The sequence below is a fragment of the Arabidopsis thaliana genome, chromosome 3, assembly GCF_000001735.4.
Source record: "Arabidopsis thaliana chromosome 3, partial sequence".
Lineage (NCBI taxonomy): Eukaryota > Viridiplantae > Streptophyta > Magnoliopsida > Brassicales > Brassicaceae > Arabidopsis > Arabidopsis thaliana.
This window is the reverse complement of record NC_003074.8, coordinates 3,403,877-3,424,686: the sequence shown is the minus strand read 5'-3', so window position 1 is coordinate 3,424,686 and position 20,810 is coordinate 3,403,877. Positions and strand designations below refer to the sequence as shown.

The window sequence follows — 20,810 nt, the reverse complement described above, 5'->3', positions numbered from 1 at the left end:
CTTACCTTCTCTTAAGTTAATCTGAATCAAGAAAGTAACAAAAGAAAAAAGCCTATGGAAACTTTGTATTTGATAGAACAAAAATGACTTCTCGGTGATCGCCGTTATGATTTTTACGATCTAGCTCTCGGTTTGCTCTCTCAACCGCCTGATGGTACTCCTAACAGTCACAGCACTAGCCGTGTTCATTGTGTATGCACCGCCTGCTTTCACTTTCCCGCAATCTTTGCACCCCCAAATGCCAACAACTTTCCTCTTAACGGAGTACTGCATCAGAAATCAACTAAAGTCTTTTCACAAAATGCAAAACAGAGATTTGCAAACTGAAAACCTCATTGAATTCAACGACAATAAGTTACTTAGGAGATGGTAATGAGAGTACCTTTCCGCAGAACTCACAGAAGTACTTGTTGTGTTGACTCACTTCCATCTTCTTGATCTGCTTCCTAAGACTGGCACCATATCGTGTACCTTTGCAAACACACAAACACAAACAGATTCAGATTGAGGATTCAATCATTACAATAGAGACATTTCAGTTCTCTGTTCATGATCTGAAACTAATTCTTACTAGAGAAACAAGGTTTAAGGTTTCAACCTATGAATCAACAGAAGTCTAAAGTTGCATACTTTAAACTATAGCCCAGGATTGATTTCTGAATACTCACCATATTTTCCGACAATTCTAGCCTTCTTCGTTCTCTTGGTCTGAAATCCAAATAAAACAAATAAGTTGAGAATACAAATCGAAGAGATTCAATGCAGGCACACGAAACAGAAGATGCACTCACCATTTTCGCCGGCTGAGGGAGAAAAGCAGACAATGTGCAAGTCCCGGCGAAGAGGAAGGATCTCTCTAGGCTTTTTACTCGTTTCGATAAGTACAGGGTATTAGGGGAAATTAGGGCATCTCCATCCATGATAAACTCACAAAGTTTCTAAAAAAAAAAAATATTAATATTATATTTGATTATTTGATTAAAAAAGTAATTTTGTTAAAAAATTGAACCAATAGTAAGATGAGAATTGTCATGACTCAAGTGAGAAACTTTCTACACTCTCTCTCCTTCATTTTCATTATTTTTATTTTTTTAATTGTGAGAAACTCTTATGAGATACCTCAATAGAGATGGTTTTAGGGTTTTATTCAATGGGCTATAATAATCTATCATTTAAAGCCCATTAAATAAAAAGCCCAATAACACAATGTCGTTTTCGTTTGTGTGACGGACGATTATTGTAAAACACAGATATCAATGTTGCATCAGGTGAAGAACGAGAGATAGAGAACGATGAGTGTGATTGGAAGCAAGAGCTGTATTTTCTCTGTGGCTAGATACACCCGAGAAAATGAGAAATCTTCTTGCTTCACTTCTATCAACAAGAAATCTTCGCTTGATCTGAGATTTCCCAGAAATCTGGCGGGAGTTTCCTGCAAATTCTCTGGAGAAAATCCAGGAACAAATGGGGTTTCTCTTAGCTCCAAGAACAAAATGGAGGATTACAATACAGCTATGAAGAGATTGATGAGAAGCCCTTATGAATATCATCATGATCTAGGTATTTACAATATCTAAAAATTGATAGCTGTGTTACATGGATTTAGTGTTTCATATGGATCCAAGGTTCTGTGTTGTGATGTTTCTTATATTTTTGGTCTTTGTTTTGTTTTCTCAGGTATGAACTATACATTGATAAGAGATGAACTTATAGTTGGGTCACAGCCACAGAAACCTGAGGACATAGATCACTTGAAGCAGGAACAGAATGTTGCTTACATACTTAACTTGCAGCAGGATAAGGACATTGAGTATTGGGGAATCGATTTGGATTCCATTGTTAGAAGATGTAAGGAGCTTGGAATCCGTCACATGAGAAGGCCTGTAAGGAACGTTTCTTGCTTTTGCAACCTGTTGAATCATATGAATCTGAGCATTTATCAGTTGGGGTTTTGTTGTTTACAAATCTGTTAGGCTAAAGATTTTGATCCACTTTCGTTGAGAAGCCAACTTCCAAAAGCTGTTTCTTCTTTGGAATGGGCGGTTTCAGAAGGTAAAGGAAGAGTCTATGTGCATTGCTCAGCCGGATTGGGAAGAGCTCCAGGGGTTTCCATTGCTTATATGTATTGGTTCTGTGACATGAATGTAAGTTTAATAGTCTCACTCTACTTCAATCCAAGAAAGTTTCATACTTTTTTTGCGTTCTGATTCTGTGTTTCGAACAGCTTAACACGGCTTATGACACTTTGGTATCAAAGCGTCCATGTGGGCCTAACAAAGGAGCCATCCGTGGTGCAACATATGATCTGGCTAAGAATGATCCCTGGAAAGAGCCCTTTGAGAGTCTCCCTGAGAACGCATTCGAGGACATTGCAGATTGGGAAAGGAAGTTGATTCAAGAACGTGTTCGGGCCCTCCGTGGAACCTGAAAATCAGTAATTCTGAGAATATGTATAATTTCGAATAAAATGTAGACTTCTGTATATTTTAAAGCTACGGATTACAAAACCTCTTCTGCGAATTAATCGACCTTGTTGTCAGGAACTCTGTGGTTCTTCTTGTCTAGTTCTACAAAGATGAAGTCTATATAATTTATACATACACTTAGATGTATTTACTGTTAAAGTGATGGCACGACTTAGCAGCGACACTTTTGGCCATTTTCTTACACGACATTTGACTTTGGTTTTCATCAGAATTGGTGATCGGCTATTGGGAGGTTTTTCATAAGAAAAGCACTTAGCTCATGTTAATGCTCCAATATTCTTGGGCTATGGTCAATGTGTTTTCGACCCAACAACCCCATAAAAGCTTAGAGAAACTATCAAGACTATACGCTTTGCTTTCTCGTTACCCTACTTTAGGCTTAAACAAGAAGAAAATATGACTGCTAAGTCATATTTTTCAACTCTCATGAGCAACCGTAAAGTTGCACCGCAATATCCAACAAATGACATTCGTGTTATCTACAATCTAATGTTGAAAATTTGGCTCATCTAATAAAGGAGACAAAAGTTATATCTCTTTCACACACACGTTAATGGAAGTGTAAAGGCGGTGAGAGTGTGGGAGAGACTTGGGGAACAAGAAGAAGGACGCGGTCAAAAAGTGACGGTGGGCTACGGCTTTTCTTGGTAGCAGTTGGAAATTCCATTAATGACTTAAAAAGTGTAAATCTTATCTTCTTTTTATTTTGTGATTTGATATGCACATTCATTTCATGAAAATATTTGTATAGTTTGATGATCATACGACAAACTTATAGGGTTCACAAAGTAGATGCAATAGTTGCATACCTCTGTTTAAATGTTCTTGTTAATATTATACTTGATGATGAAACTCGTGAATGTTATTCAAAATGTCCATGTAATACAAGATCATGCACTATAATAAGTAATCTATCAATTTCAGCACAACAATTTTGACAAAAAGTAAAAATAAAATAAAATAAACTGATATCATATTTCCGAATTATATGTAAACGTTTTCTGTTTCTCAATGGTCTCTTTCACTCTTGTGTTTTCTAATATTTCATTTAAACCTATTTCTAAACTAAGCACATCTTTGTTGATTGATTGCATTTCAACCAAAATCGATAACCGAATCATTGTTTTTTTATGTTTTATTTCAGCTTACCACACACGTTTAGAATTTTAAAAATAAAACAAAAAAAAGTTAACTCGTTACAAATGAAAATGATATTTTTAATTGGACTCGATGGAAAGGACCAATTTATTCAACACTATTGTTTAGTCCGAACACTTGCCGCGTAAGTTTTCCAACTCCCCCCATTGACCTTTCGCACTTTCACAAACTCCGTATATATATAATGGATACACTCTCTCTTTGATCTTCACCCACTTCATCATTTTACAAACCAAGCAAGACTAATCCAACAAAAAAATAGTCCACAAAAAGATTTTTACAGATGGCGATTAACAGATCTTTACTTTTGATTCTTCTTTTCATCTCTGTTTCTCTATCGACGGCGAGGATCTTACCCGGAGAGTTTGTTCCAGTCATCTTCTCCGGAGAGATCCCTCCTGTTTCTAAGTCGGCGGTGGTTGGTTGCGGAGGCGAGCAGGAGACCAAGACGGAATATTCTTCTTTTGTTCCTGAAGTTGTCGCCGGAAAGTTCGGGTCCTTGGTGTTGAATGCTCTTCCGAAAGGGAGTCGTCCGGGGTCTGGACCCAGCAAGAAAACTAACGACGTCAAGACTTAGCACTATTCTTTCTAGAGTTTTCTGTCCTAATTCTTACTTCTTTCTTTTTTTGTTCTTTAGAGATTCTTTGATTTTTCGTTTTCAAATAGAGATTATTGTAAATGTTACATGTATTACAGAAATTTACAGTAGAAGTTTAGGAAAAATGAGGATTTTATTTGGTAATGTAAGTCGAAATGATCAAGACTTAGACTATCATCTTGTATCGTTTCATCAATATTTCTTTGATAAACGTTAATCAGCTTTTTAATTTCTATGATTATGTATCAATTTTATTTAGACTAAGAAAGTCTTTTAAGTTAAACGCATAAAAGAGTCAAGGATACCATTTGAATTGACATTGTATTAGTGTTTGGGTAACTTCCAAGAAAGAGATAAAATTAAAAGATAAGAATGGGGCCAAGGCGTAAAGAATCAAAAGTTAGGCGAAATATGTATAAATTGAATTGAACGCGTTTTTTATGAGACTTGACTATGATCCATTTTCCACAACGCAGACACAAAGATAATGCATTTTTATTACACAAGTGTGTATGCATTATTTCACAAATTTCATTAATCCCAAATTTCTTCGTTATAATATTCCTGTCATATATGTGTCGAGTAGTGAAAAACGAGAAAATTAGTTATTGTTTTATTGAAATGAGGTAATTATTATACCAATAAGATTCCGTTTTGTTTTCTTCGTAGAATAAACAATAGCGCTTTCTGACAATAATAGCAAATTTTTATTCTTGAAAACTTTCATTGTAAAACAACGTACCACACAGCTGAGTTGAGCAAATCTTAAAAACCAAAGAGACACTGTAAGTTTGTTTCAGACAACCTTAAAACAAAAGCTGAGCTGGAACTGGTTCATCTCCTTATGTCATCGTGTAAACGATTCAGTTGTTTTCCTTCTCATAAACCTCGCTTGCATATTTCCAGTTGATCACTTTCCATACATTCTTCAGATACTCAGGCCTCACATTTTTGTACTGAATGAGAGAATACAGATTGATTAGAGAGCTTAATCTTTTAAGCTAACTCATGAGACTTAAGGTATCAAAAGTGTTGTTACCTGCAAGTAGTAGGCGTGCTCCCAAACATCTATACCCACCAGAGGTACCAAGCTTCCTCCTTTTGTCACTAATGGATCCTGCACCAACCGAAACAAACTCTTTTTCTTTAAAACCCATTATTCTCACAGATGTTCATGAGTACCAAGAAATCTTTTGAACATATTCAATAGCGCATTCCTGATCATGGATAAGTTACCTGATTGGCAGTTGTGTCAACAACTAGCTTCTTCAGTTCTTTGTCTAGTCCGAGCCACTGAATTAATCAACAGAAACAAGCGAATCAAGGACCATGGTTATTATACGTAAAGCACCAGAGTCGACAATGTGAGCAGATGAAATAAAAAGGTGAAACTAGACTACAGACCACCCATCCTGAGCCTTGCACTGCAGCACCCTCAGCACTCATCTTTTTCACCAGACCTTCAAGGGAGCCAAAGTGAGCGTCAATGGCACTACCAAGAGATCCTTTTGGTGGCTCTCCACCACCTTCCTGTTATACATTAAAACAAACCATCAATTACAGAACAACAAAATCGAAGAAATACACAGAAACTCAAAACACAAGCTCACACTGGAAGGAGCAAGGTTCTTCCAGAAAATCGAATGGTTGACATGACCTGCACGTTAGAAATAAAGTCGATCAATTCCCATTCTCTAGCACACAAAAAACTCAATTTATTTCCAATAGTTTCTCTGCCAATTTCTCTTCTATCAATCCAACCGGTCCGGAGCTCAAGAAGCAACAATCCTAATACCAAACTATAGTCATCAAAATTAATCAACAGCTTCAATGTTCCTAACAAAAGTTCTATACTAAATCAACTGGTTATGATCTCAAGACCCAGCAAACAAAAGTAGCTATCTAAGAAAGCTTGCATTACCGATAAAAGTTTCATTGATTCTTACAGAAGTTTCATCCCAATTCATCAAAATTACTCATCAGCTTCACTGTTCAAACCAAATTTCTCTCCTAAATCAACTACTTCATTTGCTAATATCATCCAAACACGATCTAAACACAAACCAATCGATCAAACACATAGAAATCGAGATCGTAAAAAAAAAAAAAAAAGAGAGTCAGACACACAAACACACCTCCGCCGTTGAATTTGATGGCGCTCTGCAACTTAACAACAGTGGAAGCATCTCCCTTGTTCACAGCTTGATCAAGCTGCTCAAGAGCATTATTGTAATTAGTAACATAAGCCTGGTGATGCTTCTGGTGATGAATCTGCATGATCTCTCCACTAATGGCCGGTTCCAATGCGCCATAATCGTAAGGAAGATCAGGAAGCGTAAAAGTCTGAATCCCTCTGATCCTCAATAGCCTCGATGATGTCTCCTTCAAGCCGGCTAGGGTTTTTCTACTCGCTACACAACGAATCGCCATTGTTGGAATGAAGATTTGTTTCTCCTTCTAGTGGTCGCCAAAAATGAACATGTGTATAAGTGGAGGGTTATGATAATATCACTGCCTGTCATGTATAGAGAAAAGTGACTGTTTTGACACGTAGACATGTGATTTTTATTTATGGGCCGTAATATTGGATTAGTGAGCCCAAGGCCTTAATATAATAAAGCGTAATTTTTAATATTTTGTGACGGCTAAATGTTACTTTTTTGTTTGTTCACAGGAAAAAAATAAAGAAATGAAGAAAGTTGACTAGAAACGGAGAATTTCCAAATGTTGAATTTGTTGGATGCATGTGAAAGCCAATTCTATTTGGTTCCTCCTTGATAATCCACCCAATCGCTGTCATTCTCCCATCAATCTAGCTGCTTTCACAAACCATTGTACTGAGATCGTATCTTTAAGGTAAATTTCAAATCGGAGTCGGCGAGATCGAAATAGGAACCTGGAAGTCGGAGAATTTGTGTAAATTCGGTTTTTTTTTTTTAATTCTCCGATGGATAGTTTAAGTGATATCGATGGTGATTTCGATGGAAGAAATGAAGGAGGATCGTCATCGGATTATCGATTGTTGGGTCGGCAGATTACGGTTCATCAGTTCATGGGTGGTGGCAAAGGCGAGTTCTTTTTTCCAGAATTTGTGTTTTTTCATCATTTTGGTAGTTTGTGATGAGAATTTTCTCGGATTTACAGAACAGAAAATTCAAATTGGGGATGATAGTTGGAATAGTTAGGGTTTCTGATTTTGGTTGGTTGTGAAAATCGTCATGTGTGTAAGTACATTTAGCATTTTGGGTATAGTAGAAAATGGAAAACTTGGCAGGTGAAAGTTAGGTTTAGGTTTGATTTTGAATGAGAAATTGATTGATTCAAATCTCTGGATACGCATGATGAGTTCATAGGTCCAGCAAAAAGCTACTGTTTGTGATTTTTGTATGGCTTTGTTCTTTGATGTAGCTGCTGACTTGCTCTTATGGAGGAGGCGACATCTTTCTTTGGGGGTTATCATTATATCAACTGTAGCCTGGCTTATATTCGAGTTTTCCGGGTTGCCTTTCTTATCTGTTTCTTCGGATGTCTTACTCATCGTGATCATGATATCATTCGTTCATGCCCGGGTTTCTGCTTTTAGGAATAGGTGCGCTCTACTTTTCACTAGTCTTCTTTTTCTTAATTCTTTGCTGTTATGTGACTGATTAGTGATGATTTCTACCTGTTATCTCTTTATAAGCAGACAGTTGCATTCGTTGCCAGAGCTTGTTCTATCAGAGGAAATGGTGAATAGTGCTGCAGCTTCTTTCCGTATAAAACTCAATCACTTGCTTGTAATGGCTCATGATGTCACAGTTGGCAACGATTTTCGACTCTTCTTCAAGGTTATGAAGCTAACCCATTCAGAAACTCACGATGATGTTGAGTGAAATGACATGGGAACCGTTAAGCATCTGAACTGTTGGTCTGACGATTTTTCTTTAGCAGGTGGTGATTTGTCTGTGGCTTCTCTCTGCCATTGGTAGCTATATATCTCTCTGCACTCTTCTTTACATCGGTTAGTAACTTGATCCTTAAATGCAAATGAAAGGAAAAAGCTTCTATGTTTTTTGATCCTTCAGTTTCATCCCCCACGTTGGCTTGTTGATCTCGTTTTAGTTCCTGCGACATTGTTGTTTTAAACTCAGTGAACCAAATTCTTATATGAAGTTTATACTTTTTATGGTGTGAACAGGGACCATCCTATCTGTAACAATACCGGCTTTGTACAGTAAATATCAAAGCAAAGTAGACAAGTGTTGCGGGACGATTCACAGGCGGTTGTCTCACCACTACAAAATAGTAGACGAAAATGTTATAAGCAGACTCTCATGGAGCTTATCCAAGGATAAAGATTCATGAGCTTAACTTTGGTGATTCTGAGAATGCTTTTACTTGTTTTTGTTTAGCTTTTCTTGTTATTCACCATTTGTAGTATAACTAAACGCCATATCCAGAATGAATATAAGATGGTTTCTTTGTTCAACTAAATTAACTCTTGCCTTCGTCTGAAGCTTAACACCACTGGAGGAAAAAATACAAAAAAAGTTTAACACCGCTGTTCGTTAAACGACGTCGTGGCGCAGAACAATACTCACATTTCAGATGGATTTGACTAGCCCAACTTTAATGCCCATATGCTGAGAATGTTAGGTCACGTGTTCACGTCACAGAAGAACCTCACTTACACAATTTAATCGGACTTGCTACAAATATGACGTCAGGAAAAGAAAAACAGTGCTACAACAAGTCTACAAGTAATGACTATACTACATGATTGAGTAGGTGTAGTCACTTGTGTTGTTATAGTATTATACATGGTCATATCAATGAAGATGATCAAACTCTATTACGTATTCCTACGAATTCCATTTTAATTTATCATGTTTTCTTTCAACGACTATCATTTCATTACATAAAATGAAATTCTATGATGATATAGTATTCCATCTCCATGTCCACCTACTATATTTTATATTAATTAAATGAATTTTACTTGTATCACACTCTTTCGTGGTGGTATATATGTTTATCTTTCACAACTCATACAGTACTCATTTGCTTGTATATATAAATCCTATCATGTATTGATCTTTTTATGTCTTCAACTTTTTATATATATCCTATCATTTTTATGTCTAGTATAACCTAAAATGGCCATCATCTAAATTTAAATAATTATTCTTTATTCTAACAACTTGATCAATTAGACATAGATGTACATGTTATCTGTACTGATGTACATATACGAATTAAATACGAGTACCTTAAATTTTCTGACTATATGAGACCCATAGCAACTTCTAACCAAGCATTTGAATCTGATAAATAGACATAGTAAATACACAAAATAGACTCGTGTATGGGGTTTGATGGATCTCTAACGTTGGAGTGTTGTTATCAACTAATGGAACTTATTGAAGCTAAGAGAGACAAGTGTTGTGACCTTTGCGTGAACTCGTAATTCTATTTAATTTTATTTGTATTTCTACATTAACTAGTGTGTTTGAATTGGACTTCTTATACTTGTGGTTGTGGACCCGTAAGTGCCACATGATTTTGTTTGGACCATTTGATTCGTAAACCAACTACATATATACATTATTTTTTCATCATCAGAATCTTCGAATTCTACATACCATCATATGGAATTTGCAATGACCAAACAAATGGAAAATCTTTTGGCCTTGACCAAATACACGAAACCAAGGTGGTAGCCAAAACCAAATTGGTTATTAAAGATGTGTCTACCCACAAGAAAACCAAAACCATGGAATAAATCGATATATGATATGTTAATTATATTCGTCATGTTTAGTTGGGAATGTGATACCCCAACCATACAGTTTATATAATCCAATATTGCTTTTCTACATCAAATCTCATTTGTAGTTTTTCTTAATTGAGAATTAATTCCTTTTAGCTTGATTCCAAAGTTCTTAAAACCACTAATAATGAGTTTGTTAGTTGTCAATTCTCATATCTACTAAACTAATCTTTTTCTTATTTGTCTTCTTCTTTGCTCTATCCTTTATATTTATCCAATACACAACCGATACAATAAACATTTGAACAAAGATTGTGTCCCACAAGGCCACAAATAGAGATCAAAATTATTTTTGGTACATACATTTACGGTATAAATTATATATATAGTGGCCCAATACATGTTCTAATTTGTGTTTTAAGCATAAATTGTAAATCAATGTTCATACTTTTTTTTTTATTATTATTCCGGATCAAAGTGTATACTAATCTTGGAATCTTACAGGCCAAAAAGCGCATGTTTCAAAACAACATAGAATTAAATGACCATGATATACCAACGTTTAATTTTAAAATTTGCATTTTTGCTTCTATTAATATGAAAATCACTGATTCTAGCCTCTCAAACGATATATAGAGCGAATAAAAATTTGACCTCAACCAATACAAACAAAATTAAAAAGTGACCATTCACTTGCTACATATATAAATAATAACAATGATATGGTTTTTTTAAAACCAAAGAATTTCTTGGACCAACCACATCATCATATCTCTCAAAAGAGAGTCGCCCATAAATTCATTTATGACTCCTTTTATCACAATCTTGCCATAAATATTTTTGCCTCCTCCCATCTTTACACACAAGTCACGAGGAAGAAGCAAATCAGAAAAAGATCAAAGCTCAGAAATAAAGAGTACAGAGATTAATTCATTAAGAGTTTTTAAGAACATGAGGGATATCGATTCTCTCTTCTCCATCTCTTTTGTCATTCGATTTGTCCAACAAGACGAGTCTTGAAGGTGAAGTGATCAAGCTTTTTTTTTCCTTCTCTCCTCTGCTTCTCAAGCGTACCTCAAAAGATGGGTCGGTTGCTACTTGAGCCGCAAGCAAACGCACCCGCCAACGCAAACCCTAAACCCAAAGGAGGCATAAACGACACCTACTTCGACACTAACATGGTTATCATTTTAGCTGCTTTACTCTGCGCTTTAATCTGTGCTCTAAGCCTCAACTCTGCCTTGCGATGTGTGCTACGCATAACTCGGAGATTCACTTCGGATGATCAAGTCTCAAACGCTTCAAACGCAAACGCAAATTTGGGACGTTTAGCGGCTGCCACGGGTCTCAAGAAACAGGCGTTGAAACAAATCCCCGTGGGACTGTACGGATCAGGAATCATAGACATGAAAGCTACGGAGTGTTTGATCTGTCTGGGAGATTTCGAAGATGGAGAAAAAGTTAGGGTTTTACCTAAATGTAACCATGGCTTCCACGTGAGGTGCATCGATACTTGGTTGCTCTCACGTTCCTCTTGCCCCACTTGTAGACAATCGCTACTCCTTGAGCAGCCTTCGCCGATGGCTGTTTCCCGGCGGGACGAGGACATGGTAGTTTCCATCGTATAGGGACATGATCGGTGATTTCTTAATTATGCTCTCTCAAGTGGGCTTGGTTTTTGTTGGTTGGAATTGTTTGTGTGTGTGCAAACTAATGTGATTTATTTTCACATATTCTTGTTCTGATGAATTTAATTAGTGTGATGGGTTTTCTTGAAATCAAGCAAGTCTTTGCTAATTTTTACGTTTTATTAGTTTAAAATAATTAAATAATTGAGAGATACGGTGTCAAGTGTCAACACTTTGGTGTACTGATCACCTAAATAGGAGAATTATCAAGATTCGGAGTTTTAGTATCGACAACGGAAAATGGATTTGATTAACCGGATTTGGTCCTTTTCCGAGAGGATTATGGATCTAAGATCCAAAAGATTTTTGTTAAAAATATATCATAATTATATTTTGTAAATAGTTTAATCATAGTTTTAAAACAGAAGCCCAACAAAAAATTTCTTACAAAACGGAAGAAATACAGACTCAATATGCAACAACATGATTTTTACTTACTTTGCTAATTCATATATCAAGGGGAAGAGAACAAAGATAATGATTACAAGAATAAAAATATAGGCCCAATTATTATTGTTATTATTTAATTTGATCAAATAGGCCCAATTACTAAGCTCATATTGATTAGGAAGATAATTAACAACTTCTAGTTAAATATTACAAAAAAAAAACTTATATATTACTATTAAATTAATGATACGGTGATATTCTCTCAAATATATATTATAATTTGTTCTTATTGTAGGTAATAAATCATAATAATAATAAAAGAATGTATTATTGTTAGTTAATATTTTGATCTTATATGTAAGAATTATTGTACATTGATGATTTCTTATTTACTATGGATGTCACGCGTGTAATTATGAAAATCCACGAATTAGTGAATGTTTATATGCATGCATTGCAATTATAAGAAAGCACGTATGCCCTCTATATATATATACTCGTTGGAAAACGATAAGAGCACAAAAACAAAAAGAAAGTAGAAAAGAATATGAAGTGTTTGTGTTTTATCGTGCTTTTAGCGATTGTGATCGCACAAAGCTATGTAGGAGTAGAAGCTGCGCCAAGTGATGGGTTCGTGAGCAGAAATGGCGTCCAATTTATTCTAAATGGGAAACCATTTTACGCTAATGGCTTCAATGCTTACTGGCTCGCGTACGAAGCTACCGATCCGACCACAAGATTTAAGATCACTAATGTGTTTCAAAACGCAACTAGTCTCGGTTTGACCATCGCCCGCACCTGGGGGTTCCGCGATGGCGCCATATACCGCGCTCTCCAAACAGCCCCTGGTTCCTACGATGAACAAACGTTTCAGGTAAGTGTGAAGCCTTTTCAACCTAAATATATGTTACTTTTTGTTAATTAGTTTGTCTTCTTTTTTTCAAGGGTTTGGATTTTGTGATAGCCGAAGCAAAAAGAATCGGTATAAAATTGATAATCCTCCTTGTCAATAATTGGGATGACTACGGAGGGAAAAAACAATACGTGGATTGGGCTAGAAGTAAAGGCGAAGTGGTATCTTCCAATGACGATTTCTACAGAAACCCAGTTATTAAAGATTTCTACAAGAACCACGTCAAGGTAAAAAAAAATACATATTAACCAAAATTTATATATATCTTCTTTAATCTCTCAAGATTCGTAACAAAAATATATTTTACACCATAATTTATATAACCCATGATATCTTTATCTCTATTTGTAGACTGTGTTAAACAGAGTGAATACATTTACTAAAGTTGCATACAAAGATGAACCCGCCATTATGGCTTGGCAGCTTATGAACGAGCCACGATGCGGTGTGGATAAGAGTGGAAAAACCCTTATGGATTGGATTAATGAAATGGCTCCTTTTGTAAAATCAGTTGATCCAAACCATCTCCTCTCTACTGGTCATGAAGGTTTCTATGGTGATTCATCTCCTGAAAGAAAGAATTCTCTAAATCCAGTTTCAGCCAACACAGTTGGAGCTGATTTCATAGCTAATCACAATATCGATGCCATTGATTTCGCATCGATGCACTGTGGAAGTGACTTATGGTATGACACAATGCCCATCTATATATAATGATAATCTGACATATTCACACTAAGTTTTATAATGTACATTCATTTAGGACAAACAATCTTTCAGAAATATTTTTCTTGCTCTTTTTTTGTTCCTTGTTGAACACCTCAGCCTAGGAAAAACATTTATTTTGCTTTTATAATCCACCCATGCTATCATTTGGGATTTATCTTCCTAGATTTTCTTTTGCAAAAGTAGCAATTGGTTTTTTTTTTTTTTTATCCATATCAGTATGTAAAACTACTTATTTTCATCTATCCTAATCGTATATATGTCAGAGCTAAAAACTCTAACATCGATTCTATAAATAAAAAATGTTATTAGGGTTTACAAATCAACAACCACTGAACTTTTTGGATTTATGCACAGGTTTCAAAGGTTGGATCAGAACTCTCGACTGGCCTTCATAAAAAGATGGCTTGAAGGCCACATCGAAGATGCGCAGAACATTCTTAAAAAACCTGTAATTCTAGCAGAATTTGGGTTAGGATCGGACACACCACGTTACACTCTGGCTAATAGAGACGGCGTGTTCACCACAACATATGACATCATTTACGCATCTGCGCAAAAAGGCGGTTCGGCCGCGGGAGCATTGTTTTGGGAGGTTATTAGCGAAGGCATGAGCAACTTTGCAGGTCCCTCCTCCATTATACTTAGTGACAAGTCGTCGACGGTTAATATTATAAGTGAGCATGCACGAAAGATGGGTTTGCTTGGTGAGACCACAAGAAAGTAAAGTTTAGTCAGCAAAATCAAAATTTAACATTTAAATAAAGTCTTTATTTAATATTTTATAGCATTTATAATTTGAAAATATGTAATGCAATGATAAAAAATAAAAATAAAATTCTATTATATACTGAAATGATATCCAACTTTTTATACATTCCAAAACTATATTTGGATGTCTCTTGATCTCAACTCTGCTCGTAGGCTATCTAACAAGTCAGCAGCAATATAGGTCTTCAGTGGGCCTTATTGGGCCTCATTATGATAAGTAAAGTTCTCGTAGTGGCCTACAAAAATTATATTGAGGGGACCAGATAATAGCTTCACGTTTAGAAGTTTCATAAAGGGAAAACTCATATTTCATTTTTGTTATTGTTGACGTATAAACAATCCAGATCATGAAAAAAAAAAAGCGTATAAACAATCTTAAAATTCTAACCACTTCCAAATTAGTTTTTCTCGAAACTATTTGTGCTTTTTTGTTTGTTTTGCTTTTGTGGATTTTGATTGGAGAAGAGAAGAAGAAATATTATATGTTTTGCGTTTGCATTTAGGTTTTTTGTTTGGGTTTAGAAATATTGAAACTGATGTCTTAACTCTTAAAATATATATTTAGCGCTATTGTCTAACGTTGATGTAGTTTGGCATTTACTTTTTTTAGGTATGTTGTATGCATTAGAGTTAATTGTTTGCTTTTGCATTTTCACATTTAATTTGAATGTGTTTGCGTTCAAGATAATTAACATTATTTGTTTGTGTGTTTTCTTTGAAATTAAGAAGATAATTTGAGCTACCACTGAATTTTGAAATTAGAGAGGCATCGAGGGAAACAAATCATATAGTTTGGTGACTGATTTCAAGGGGAAATAACCAAAGAAGGTCATTAGAAGAATAAATATGGTTAGCCAGTATTGATTAGGAAGATAATCAACATGTTGACCACAATGAAAGTTAGTCAATGAACGGTTTTCAAATAAAGATTACAAAATAACTAGACCATAAAAGGTGATATTCTATAAATTCTAATTGTTCTTTTTATGTGTTGTAATAATAATTGTTTTATTTTAATAACTATATGTAAAAATTATTGTTTATTTATTTCTTATATATTATGGATGTCACGTGTATAATTATGAAAATCCACGACTTAGAATGTTCATGCATTGCAATTGTAAGAAAGCACTTATGCCTTCTATATATATATTCGTTGAAATGAAAACGATAAGAGCACAAAAACAAAAACAAAGTAGAAAAGGATATGAAGTGTTTGTGTTTTGTCGTGCTTTTAGCAATTCTGATCGCACAAAACTCTAGCGATCTAGGAGTAAAATCTGCGTCGAGTGATGGCTTCGTGAGTAGAAAAGGCGTCCAGTTTATTCTCAATGGGAAACCATTTTACGCTAATGGCTTCAATGCCTACTGGCTCGCGTACGAAGCCACCGATTCGACCACAAGGTTTAAGATCACTTATGTGTTTCAAAATGCAACCATTCACGATTTGACCATCGTCCGCACTTGGGGGTTCCGCGATGGCGGCTACCGCGCTCTCCAAATTGCCCCTGGTGTCTACGATGAAAAAACTTTTCAGGTAAGTAGGTCTTTAATATAGAGAGAAACAGCTCAAAAATGTATGTTTTATATTGATAATGAATTAGTTTGTCTTAACTCTTAAATTTTTCCGGGTGGAAATTAAAGGGTTTGGATTTTGCGATAGCGGAAGCAAAAAGACTCGGTATAAAAATGATAATCACCTTTGTCAATAACTATTCTGACTTTGGAGGGAGGAAACAATACGTTGATTGGGCTAAAAACACAGGCCAAAACGTATCTTCAGATGACGATTTCTACACAAACCCTCTTGTTAAACAGTACTACAAGAACCACGTCAAGGTACAAATACTAGAACCTATGATCTTTTTGATTATATAACCTATGATCTTTTTAATTTTCTCTCTCGTTGTAGACTATGGTGAACAGAGTGAATACATTTACCAAAGTTGAGTACAAAGATGAACCAACCATTATGGGTTGGGAGCTTATGAACGAACCACAATGCAGAGCAGATCCAAGTGGAAAAACCCTTACGGCTTGGATGAATGAAATGGCTCTTTATGTGAAATCTGTTGACTCAAAGCATCTCCTCTCTACTGGTCTTGAAGGCTTCTATGGTGACTCATCTCCTCAAAGAAAGACATCTCTAAATCCGGTTGCAGCCAACGTTCTTGGAACTGATTTCATCGCTAATCACAAACTCGATGCCATTGATTTCGCATCGATTCACTCTTACCCCGACTTATGGTAGATACAATGATAAACTCACATTTTCGTACTAACTTTTTCTTTTTTGAACACATCAGCTTATTAAAATCATTAATTTTGCAACATGTTCGTTATCATCCCAAACTTTTCGACTTTGCAGGTTTCCAAACTTGGATGAGAAATCTCGATTAAACTTGTTAAGAAAATGGCTCGAATGTCACCTTGAAGATGCACAAAACATTCTTAAAAAACCTCTAATCCTAGGAGAATTCGGGAAACCAACGAACACACCAGGCTACACTCAGGCTCAGAGAGACGCAGTGTTCAACGCAACGTTTGACACCATTTACGAGTCTGCTGAAAAAGGCGGTCCAGCTGCAGGAGCATTGTTTTGGCACGTTATTAGCGATGGCATGAACAACTTTAAAGACCCCCTCTCCATTGTACTTAGTGAAAATTCGACTACGGTTAATATTATAACTGAGGAATCACGAAAGCTGGGTTTGATTCGTGGAAAAGGAAAGTTATCAAAAACTAAAATTTAAATAGTCTTCTGTAATAATTTTGCAACGATAATAAGACACTCAGTTATACATTCACCGAAGTGTAATCCTAAAGTTTAGCCAATGCCAAACTAAACTCAGTTATACATTTTATAAAGTCTCAGCATTATAAAAGCATTCAATGAAAAAACATGTAGAAGATGATGATGCAACATGTGTTTAGATCTTAGCTCAGCACTAGTTTTGATTATAAGATGAATTCAGATATTAGTTTGCATCATTCAAAAACATATGATCTCTTCTACAAATTACTTAACAAGGGATACCTTTTTCTTGTCTGAAAGTGATCTTACAAGCTCCAAATATCAGTTCATGTAATGATCCAGAGAGAAACAGAGCTGTCTTATAGCCTCTCTTTTCTCCTCCTCTCGTTCTGTTATCACATTTCTCTGCAACTCCACTTGTTTCTCCAACACTTCAACTTTGGCTCTCAGTTCTTCCACAATATTCTTGTCAGTTTCTGACTCAGATTTAATCTCAGTTTCATTAAGACACAAAACCTGGTTCAAATACTCCTCCATTTGCTCAATCTGGATTTCTCTTGATCTCAACTCTGCTCTTAGGCTATCTAACAAGTCATCAGCATTATCGGTCTGCAGTTTCGATTTCTCGTTCTTGCATTCACTCAACATTTCCATTAGCTTTGAAACCTCTGCTTCTGACACACCTAAACACTCTTTAACCTCGTCGAGCTCGCTTTCTAATTTCTCAATCTTGTAAACAGAATCTGATAGCTTACTCTCTAAGTCAACCACATACCTTTTCTCAGTTTCAATGGCTATGTTTCTAGCTTCTAGTTCTCTCCGTGCAGTTTCAAGCTCAGCACAAAACATATCAGCAAGCAAAAATGCAGAGTCTTTCTTCTCAACCTCATCATTTAGTTTCAAGCTCTGCGACTTTTCGCTACTCGTTGTTGAGACCACTTGGTGATTCAGAGATGAGTAAGAGGTTCCTCCTGACTCCAAATCAGGAGACTTATCAGGCTTAAAGGTGCTCAATGCACCCATTGAAGTTACAAGAGAACATGGCAGTTTGAGAAGGCCGTTGAGGAGCTCCTGGTTCAAGTCGTTGTAAGTTTCACCAAGCGACTGATATAAGTAAAGAAATTTCTCCGTTGACTCGGGTTTGCTATCTTCAATCATTCTTAGCATTTGTTGAACATTCTGATTTATCTCTGAGAAGGTCTATCAGTCTATGTTTTGAACAGAATAACCAATTAAAGACAGGACATGAGCAAAAAGTAGATATCTATACCTGTTAATATGTCTGCTAATGACTTAGAATTATGGAGCCACAAGGAAGAATCATCAACATTCTCTGATTCTGTTTCTGTGATTAAATCCATCTAACATATAAACAGAAGAAAAAAAAACCTAAATCAGAGAACCAAAACAGTAGATTTATAAACCCTAAATCAGAGACCCCGAATACTTGAATTCAGTGAGAGAGAGAGAGAGAAAGATTATTGACCTGGACTTGATTTTGTTGAGAGGAGAAACCAAGATCTGTCGATTAAGAGCTTACAGGGGAATAGTATGAAGATGATTTTGAAATTAGGGGTACGTGTTACGATGAGGAAGTTGGAGAGATTTTGTGAGGCACAGTGACATAGAAAATGGCGCTTCTTTGGATTCAAATTTACTTGTAGAAAAAAAGTAAAACCCTAAAAAACAAAAAAGAGATAATGCACTTTGACTTTAGTGTTCGTGTGTATTATCGACTTTATTCATTTTTTATCCAATTGCGTTTCTCACAACCACATATTTCCAAAGCTGACGATTTTTATTTTTTCTTGTCTTCCTTTTCTTTTTGGTTAAAGTTAGGCATGTTCAATAAAAAAAATGAAGATTTAGGACCAAAACATATTAATAAACAGGATTTTATCAAAAATAAAAAGAATGAGACAGGATCAGGTTACACATATACGGTAGCCTTCACATTCTTTTTCTTTGATTTGAATGATAATAGATCTCTTAAACTTTATATTCTTATATAAATAAAAAAAATTAGAAAGTGCACGTATTAGCGTTTTATGCTACATATATAAAACAACTATTGAATGCTAATAGAGAATCCACAATGATTGAACGGTTATAAACGAATATATATATATATATATATATAAGCTTAACTCACGAAGAACTTTTCAGACTGAATGAAATGGTTTTAATTTCTCCACTAGCCCAATATGCATGTCATATTTAGTGCACACGCTATTGGAGTTGGTGTATTCAAAATTTAATTTATGCCTACTGATTCAGTAAAATCATTTCTGCATGCATGGTCGAGTGTTCAAGATGGGTTTCGACTGATCTTACGACTACGAGACCAGTTTGATAAAAATAAATAATGTATATGTTAACATGTACCATATACGTTTTTTATAGTTATCATGTACGTTGGGGTGTCTAAACCTAAAGAAACTGAAAGATCAATCCAAATTAATTAACATTAGTCGTCGTTTTTAAGTTTTATTCCTTACCAAACTTAAATACTTGTTCTACTGTTGACACAATTTGTTAAAAAATTGATCATTCCTAACAGAACGAAGTAGTAACTTTTTTTTTCTTTTTTCGTCAAACGAAGTAGTAACTTGGAACAGTTTTGGTTAATAATTATGAGACGAAAGTAAATTATATAGTGGCAAAAACGTTACACGTAATAAAAAATGAATCTGATTCCATTTGTCCACAAAGACACTGACAATTGGCAAAGGCTTTCCTTTAGGCACATGTCTCTCGTCTGACCATATCATATGTCATCTCTCACTTATTGCAATTTTTTTCCTTTTCACAAAATGTTAACAAAAGCTATGTATTGTGGAATGATGATCTTTTTTACAAACTGTTTTCAATTTTTTTTATTTTTTTTTTGTGATTGGATTTTCTTTAAAACTTTAATCGTGGCTAGAGGTAAAAAAATGAATGTGTAGAAAACCCTCAAAATATGGACTAATCCAAAGTCATGTAGCAATGTAGCATATGTCATTTTCATTCACACGTTGGTTTGTCTAGACTAGAGCATAGAGAAGAAAATAAATCGAGTTACAAAAACCGAAAATTAGGGATACGGGAAAAAAATAATAGAAAAGACGCTTTCGTTACCCACTGAAAAGGAGGAGGAGATATCTTCTTCATCTTTGTTTGTGACACTTCTCCTTTTTTGCCTTTTCAATCAGTGTTTAATTATTTGCACCTTATTCATGTTTTTTTTCCTATCATTCTTTAATTTTTCTTTTAACAATGAGATAGAAACAAAAAAAGACAGAAAAACAGTTACACAAAAGTCAAATCTCTTTCCATTTATAATTTAATGGTTCCGAGCAAGGTTTATGATATAATTGGTGCATATTTTCAATTTCAAATGGATTATTGAACGTGAAAATTGCATATGACCAACTAATTAATTGAGTCAATAGTTTTTGAGTTTTGACGTGTACGGTAAACCTATAACCTTTGAATTACAACCATTTGCATTTGTTTTGAACTTTTTCCCTTGCGCAAATTCATATGGTTCATAACTTTAGCTAAAACCAACTTGTTCATTGAAAGATTTGTAGT

General features: G+C 35.3%; 9 protein-coding genes across 19 annotated transcripts, besides 1 other annotated feature; 6 read left to right on the top strand and 3 right to left on the bottom strand.

The window, feature by feature from the left end:
* Positions 1-120: 120 nt before the first annotated feature.
* Positions 121-794, bottom strand: AT3G10950 (Zinc-binding ribosomal protein family protein; the record flags this gene model as incomplete). The annotated part of the gene is made up of 4 exons (NM_111932.1): positions 121-267; positions 383-471; positions 669-708; positions 792-794. The coding sequence occupies 4 exons, from the start codon at positions 792-794 to the stop codon at positions 121-123; spliced, it is 279 nt and encodes a 92-aa protein (NP_187706.1).
* Positions 795-1,231: 437 nt separating this feature from the next.
* On the top strand, positions 1,232-2,653 carry LSF2 (dual specificity protein phosphatase (DsPTP1) family protein). The gene is made up of 4 exons (NM_111931.3): positions 1,232-1,560; positions 1,678-1,883; positions 1,974-2,144; positions 2,225-2,653. The coding sequence occupies exons 1-4, from the start codon at positions 1,293-1,295 to the stop codon at positions 2,426-2,428; spliced, it is 849 nt and encodes a 282-aa protein (NP_566383.1). The 5' UTR covers positions 1,232-1,292; the 3' UTR covers positions 2,429-2,653.
* A 1,101-nt stretch (positions 2,654-3,754) lies between these two features.
* AT3G10930 (uncharacterized protein) lies at positions 3,755-4,606 on the top strand. Its single transcript, NM_111930.3, has one exon. It carries the CDS (start codon positions 4,154-4,156, stop codon positions 4,457-4,459), a length of 306 nt encoding a protein of 101 aa, NP_566382.5. The 5' UTR covers positions 3,755-4,153; the 3' UTR covers positions 4,460-4,606.
* Positions 4,607-4,794: 188 nt separating this feature from the next.
* Positions 4,795-6,747, bottom strand: MSD1 (manganese superoxide dismutase 1). 2 transcript variants are annotated; one of them, NM_111929.4, is made up of 6 exons: positions 6,378-6,747; positions 5,853-5,899; positions 5,647-5,772; positions 5,479-5,535; positions 5,282-5,359; positions 4,795-5,198 (listed from the first exon to the last, which is right to left on the bottom strand). In NM_111929.4, the coding sequence occupies exons 1-6, from the start codon at positions 6,670-6,672 to the stop codon at positions 5,106-5,108; spliced, it is 696 nt and encodes a 231-aa protein (NP_187703.1). In that variant the 5' UTR covers positions 6,673-6,747; the 3' UTR covers positions 4,795-5,105. The 2 variants fall into 2 exon arrangements, with proteins under 2 accessions (NP_187703.1, NP_001030670.1); NM_001035593.2 differs by having other exon boundaries at positions 4,834-5,198; positions 5,650-5,772; positions 6,378-6,733.
* A 130-nt stretch (positions 6,748-6,877) lies between these two features.
* Positions 6,878-8,754, top strand: AT3G10915 (Reticulon family protein). 7 transcript variants are annotated; one of them, NM_001161131.1, is made up of 7 exons: positions 6,899-7,333; positions 7,481-7,516; positions 7,589-7,595; positions 7,651-7,831; positions 7,928-8,069; positions 8,170-8,242; positions 8,420-8,712. In NM_001161131.1, the coding sequence occupies exons 1-7, from the start codon at positions 7,190-7,192 to the stop codon at positions 8,584-8,586; spliced, it is 750 nt and encodes a 249-aa protein (NP_001154603.1). In that variant the 5' UTR covers positions 6,899-7,189; the 3' UTR covers positions 8,587-8,712. The 7 variants fall into 7 exon arrangements, with proteins under 7 accessions (NP_001189857.1, NP_001326431.1, NP_001154603.1 ...); NM_001337904.1 differs by lacking the exons at positions 7,481-7,516; positions 7,589-7,595 and having other exon boundaries at positions 6,898-7,098; positions 7,231-7,310; positions 8,173-8,242; positions 8,420-8,718; NM_001202928.1 differs by lacking the exons at positions 7,481-7,516; positions 7,589-7,595 and having other exon boundaries at positions 6,878-7,214; positions 8,173-8,242; positions 8,420-8,729.
* Positions 8,755-10,667: 1,913 nt separating this feature from the next.
* AT3G10910 (RING/U-box superfamily protein) lies at positions 10,668-11,776 on the top strand. Its single transcript, NM_111928.3, has one exon. The coding sequence runs from the start codon at positions 11,074-11,076 to the stop codon at positions 11,617-11,619; it is 546 nt and encodes a 181-aa protein (NP_187702.1). The 5' UTR covers positions 10,668-11,073; the 3' UTR covers positions 11,620-11,776.
* Positions 10,943-11,011: a sequence feature (AT3G10910.uORF1).
* Positions 11,777-12,616: 840 nt separating the features above from the next.
* On the top strand, positions 12,617-14,435 carry AT3G10900 (Glycosyl hydrolase superfamily protein; the record flags this gene model as incomplete). The annotated part of the gene is made up of 4 exons (NM_111927.1): positions 12,617-12,943; positions 13,015-13,209; positions 13,334-13,668; positions 14,066-14,435. 4 exons carry the CDS (start codon positions 12,617-12,619, stop codon positions 14,433-14,435), a joined length of 1,227 nt encoding a protein of 408 aa, NP_187701.1.
* A 1,251-nt stretch (positions 14,436-15,686) lies between these two features.
* AT3G10890 (Glycosyl hydrolase superfamily protein) lies at positions 15,687-17,355 on the top strand (the record flags this gene model as incomplete). The annotated part of the gene is made up of 4 exons (NM_111926.2): positions 15,687-16,016; positions 16,124-16,318; positions 16,392-16,726; positions 16,848-17,355. 4 exons carry the CDS (start codon positions 15,687-15,689, stop codon positions 17,230-17,232), a joined length of 1,245 nt encoding a protein of 414 aa, NP_187700.1. The 3' UTR covers positions 17,233-17,355.
* On the bottom strand, positions 16,766-18,887 carry AT3G10880 (tropomyosin). Of its 4 annotated transcripts, NM_001337902.1 has the most exons (4): positions 18,721-18,887; positions 18,505-18,595; positions 17,517-18,424; positions 16,766-17,062 (listed from the first exon to the last, which is right to left on the bottom strand). In NM_001337902.1, exons 2-3 carry the CDS (start codon positions 18,593-18,595, stop codon positions 17,556-17,558), a joined length of 960 nt encoding a protein of 319 aa, NP_001327510.1. In that variant the 5' UTR covers positions 18,721-18,887; the 3' UTR covers positions 16,766-17,062; positions 17,517-17,555. The 4 variants fall into 4 exon arrangements, with proteins under 4 accessions (NP_001327510.1, NP_187699.2, NP_001327509.1 ...); NM_111925.4 differs by lacking the exon at positions 16,766-17,062 and having other exon boundaries at positions 17,190-18,424; positions 18,721-18,872; NM_001337903.1 differs by lacking the exon at positions 16,766-17,062 and having other exon boundaries at positions 17,190-18,413; positions 18,721-18,872.
* Between the last annotated feature and the right edge of the window lie 1,923 nt (positions 18,888-20,810).

Excerpts from the sequence above, each read along its gene's own strand:
- AT3G10880 (NM_001337902.1), bottom strand. The coding sequence starts at position 18,595 with ATGGATTTAATCACAGAAACAGAATCAGAGAATGTTGATGATTCTTCC. Across the intron at positions 18,425-18,504 it reads ATTAGCAGACATATTAACAG|AGATAAATCAGAATGTTCAA; the intron begins GTATAGATATCT and ends AGACCTTCTCAG.
- MSD1 (NM_111929.4), bottom strand. The coding sequence starts at position 6,672 with ATGGCGATTCGTTGTGTAGCGAGTAGAAAAACCCTAGCCGGCTTGAAG. Across the intron at positions 5,900-6,377 it reads CATCAAATTCAACGGCGGAG|GTCATGTCAACCATTCGATT; the intron begins GTGTGTTTGTGT and ends TCTAACGTGCAG. Across the intron at positions 5,536-5,646 it reads TGCAAGGCTCAGGATGGGTG|TGGCTCGGACTAGACAAAGA; the intron begins GTCTGTAGTCTA and ends TGATTAATTCAG.
- AT3G10910 (NM_111928.3), top strand. The coding sequence starts at position 11,074 with ATGGGTCGGTTGCTACTTGAGCCGCAAGCAAACGCACCCGCCAACGCA.
- AT3G10915 (NM_001337904.1), top strand. The coding sequence starts at position 6,983 with ATGCATGTGAAAGCCAATTCTATTTGGTTCCTCCTTGATAATCCACCC. Across the intron at positions 7,099-7,230 it reads ACTGAGATCGTATCTTTAAG|AAATGAAGGAGGATCGTCAT; the intron begins GTAAATTTCAAA and ends TTTCGATGGAAG. Across the intron at positions 7,311-7,650 it reads GTTCATGGGTGGTGGCAAAG|CTGCTGACTTGCTCTTATGG; the intron begins GCGAGTTCTTTT and ends TCTTTGATGTAG.
- LSF2 (NM_111931.3), top strand. The coding sequence starts at position 1,293 with ATGAGTGTGATTGGAAGCAAGAGCTGTATTTTCTCTGTGGCTAGATAC. Across the intron at positions 1,884-1,973 it reads TCCGTCACATGAGAAGGCCT|GCTAAAGATTTTGATCCACT; the intron begins GTAAGGAACGTT and ends CAAATCTGTTAG. Across the intron at positions 2,145-2,224 it reads ATTGGTTCTGTGACATGAAT|CTTAACACGGCTTATGACAC; the intron begins GTAAGTTTAATA and ends TGTTTCGAACAG.
- AT3G10930 (NM_111930.3), top strand. The coding sequence starts at position 4,154 with ATGCTCTTCCGAAAGGGAGTCGTCCGGGGTCTGGACCCAGCAAGAAAA.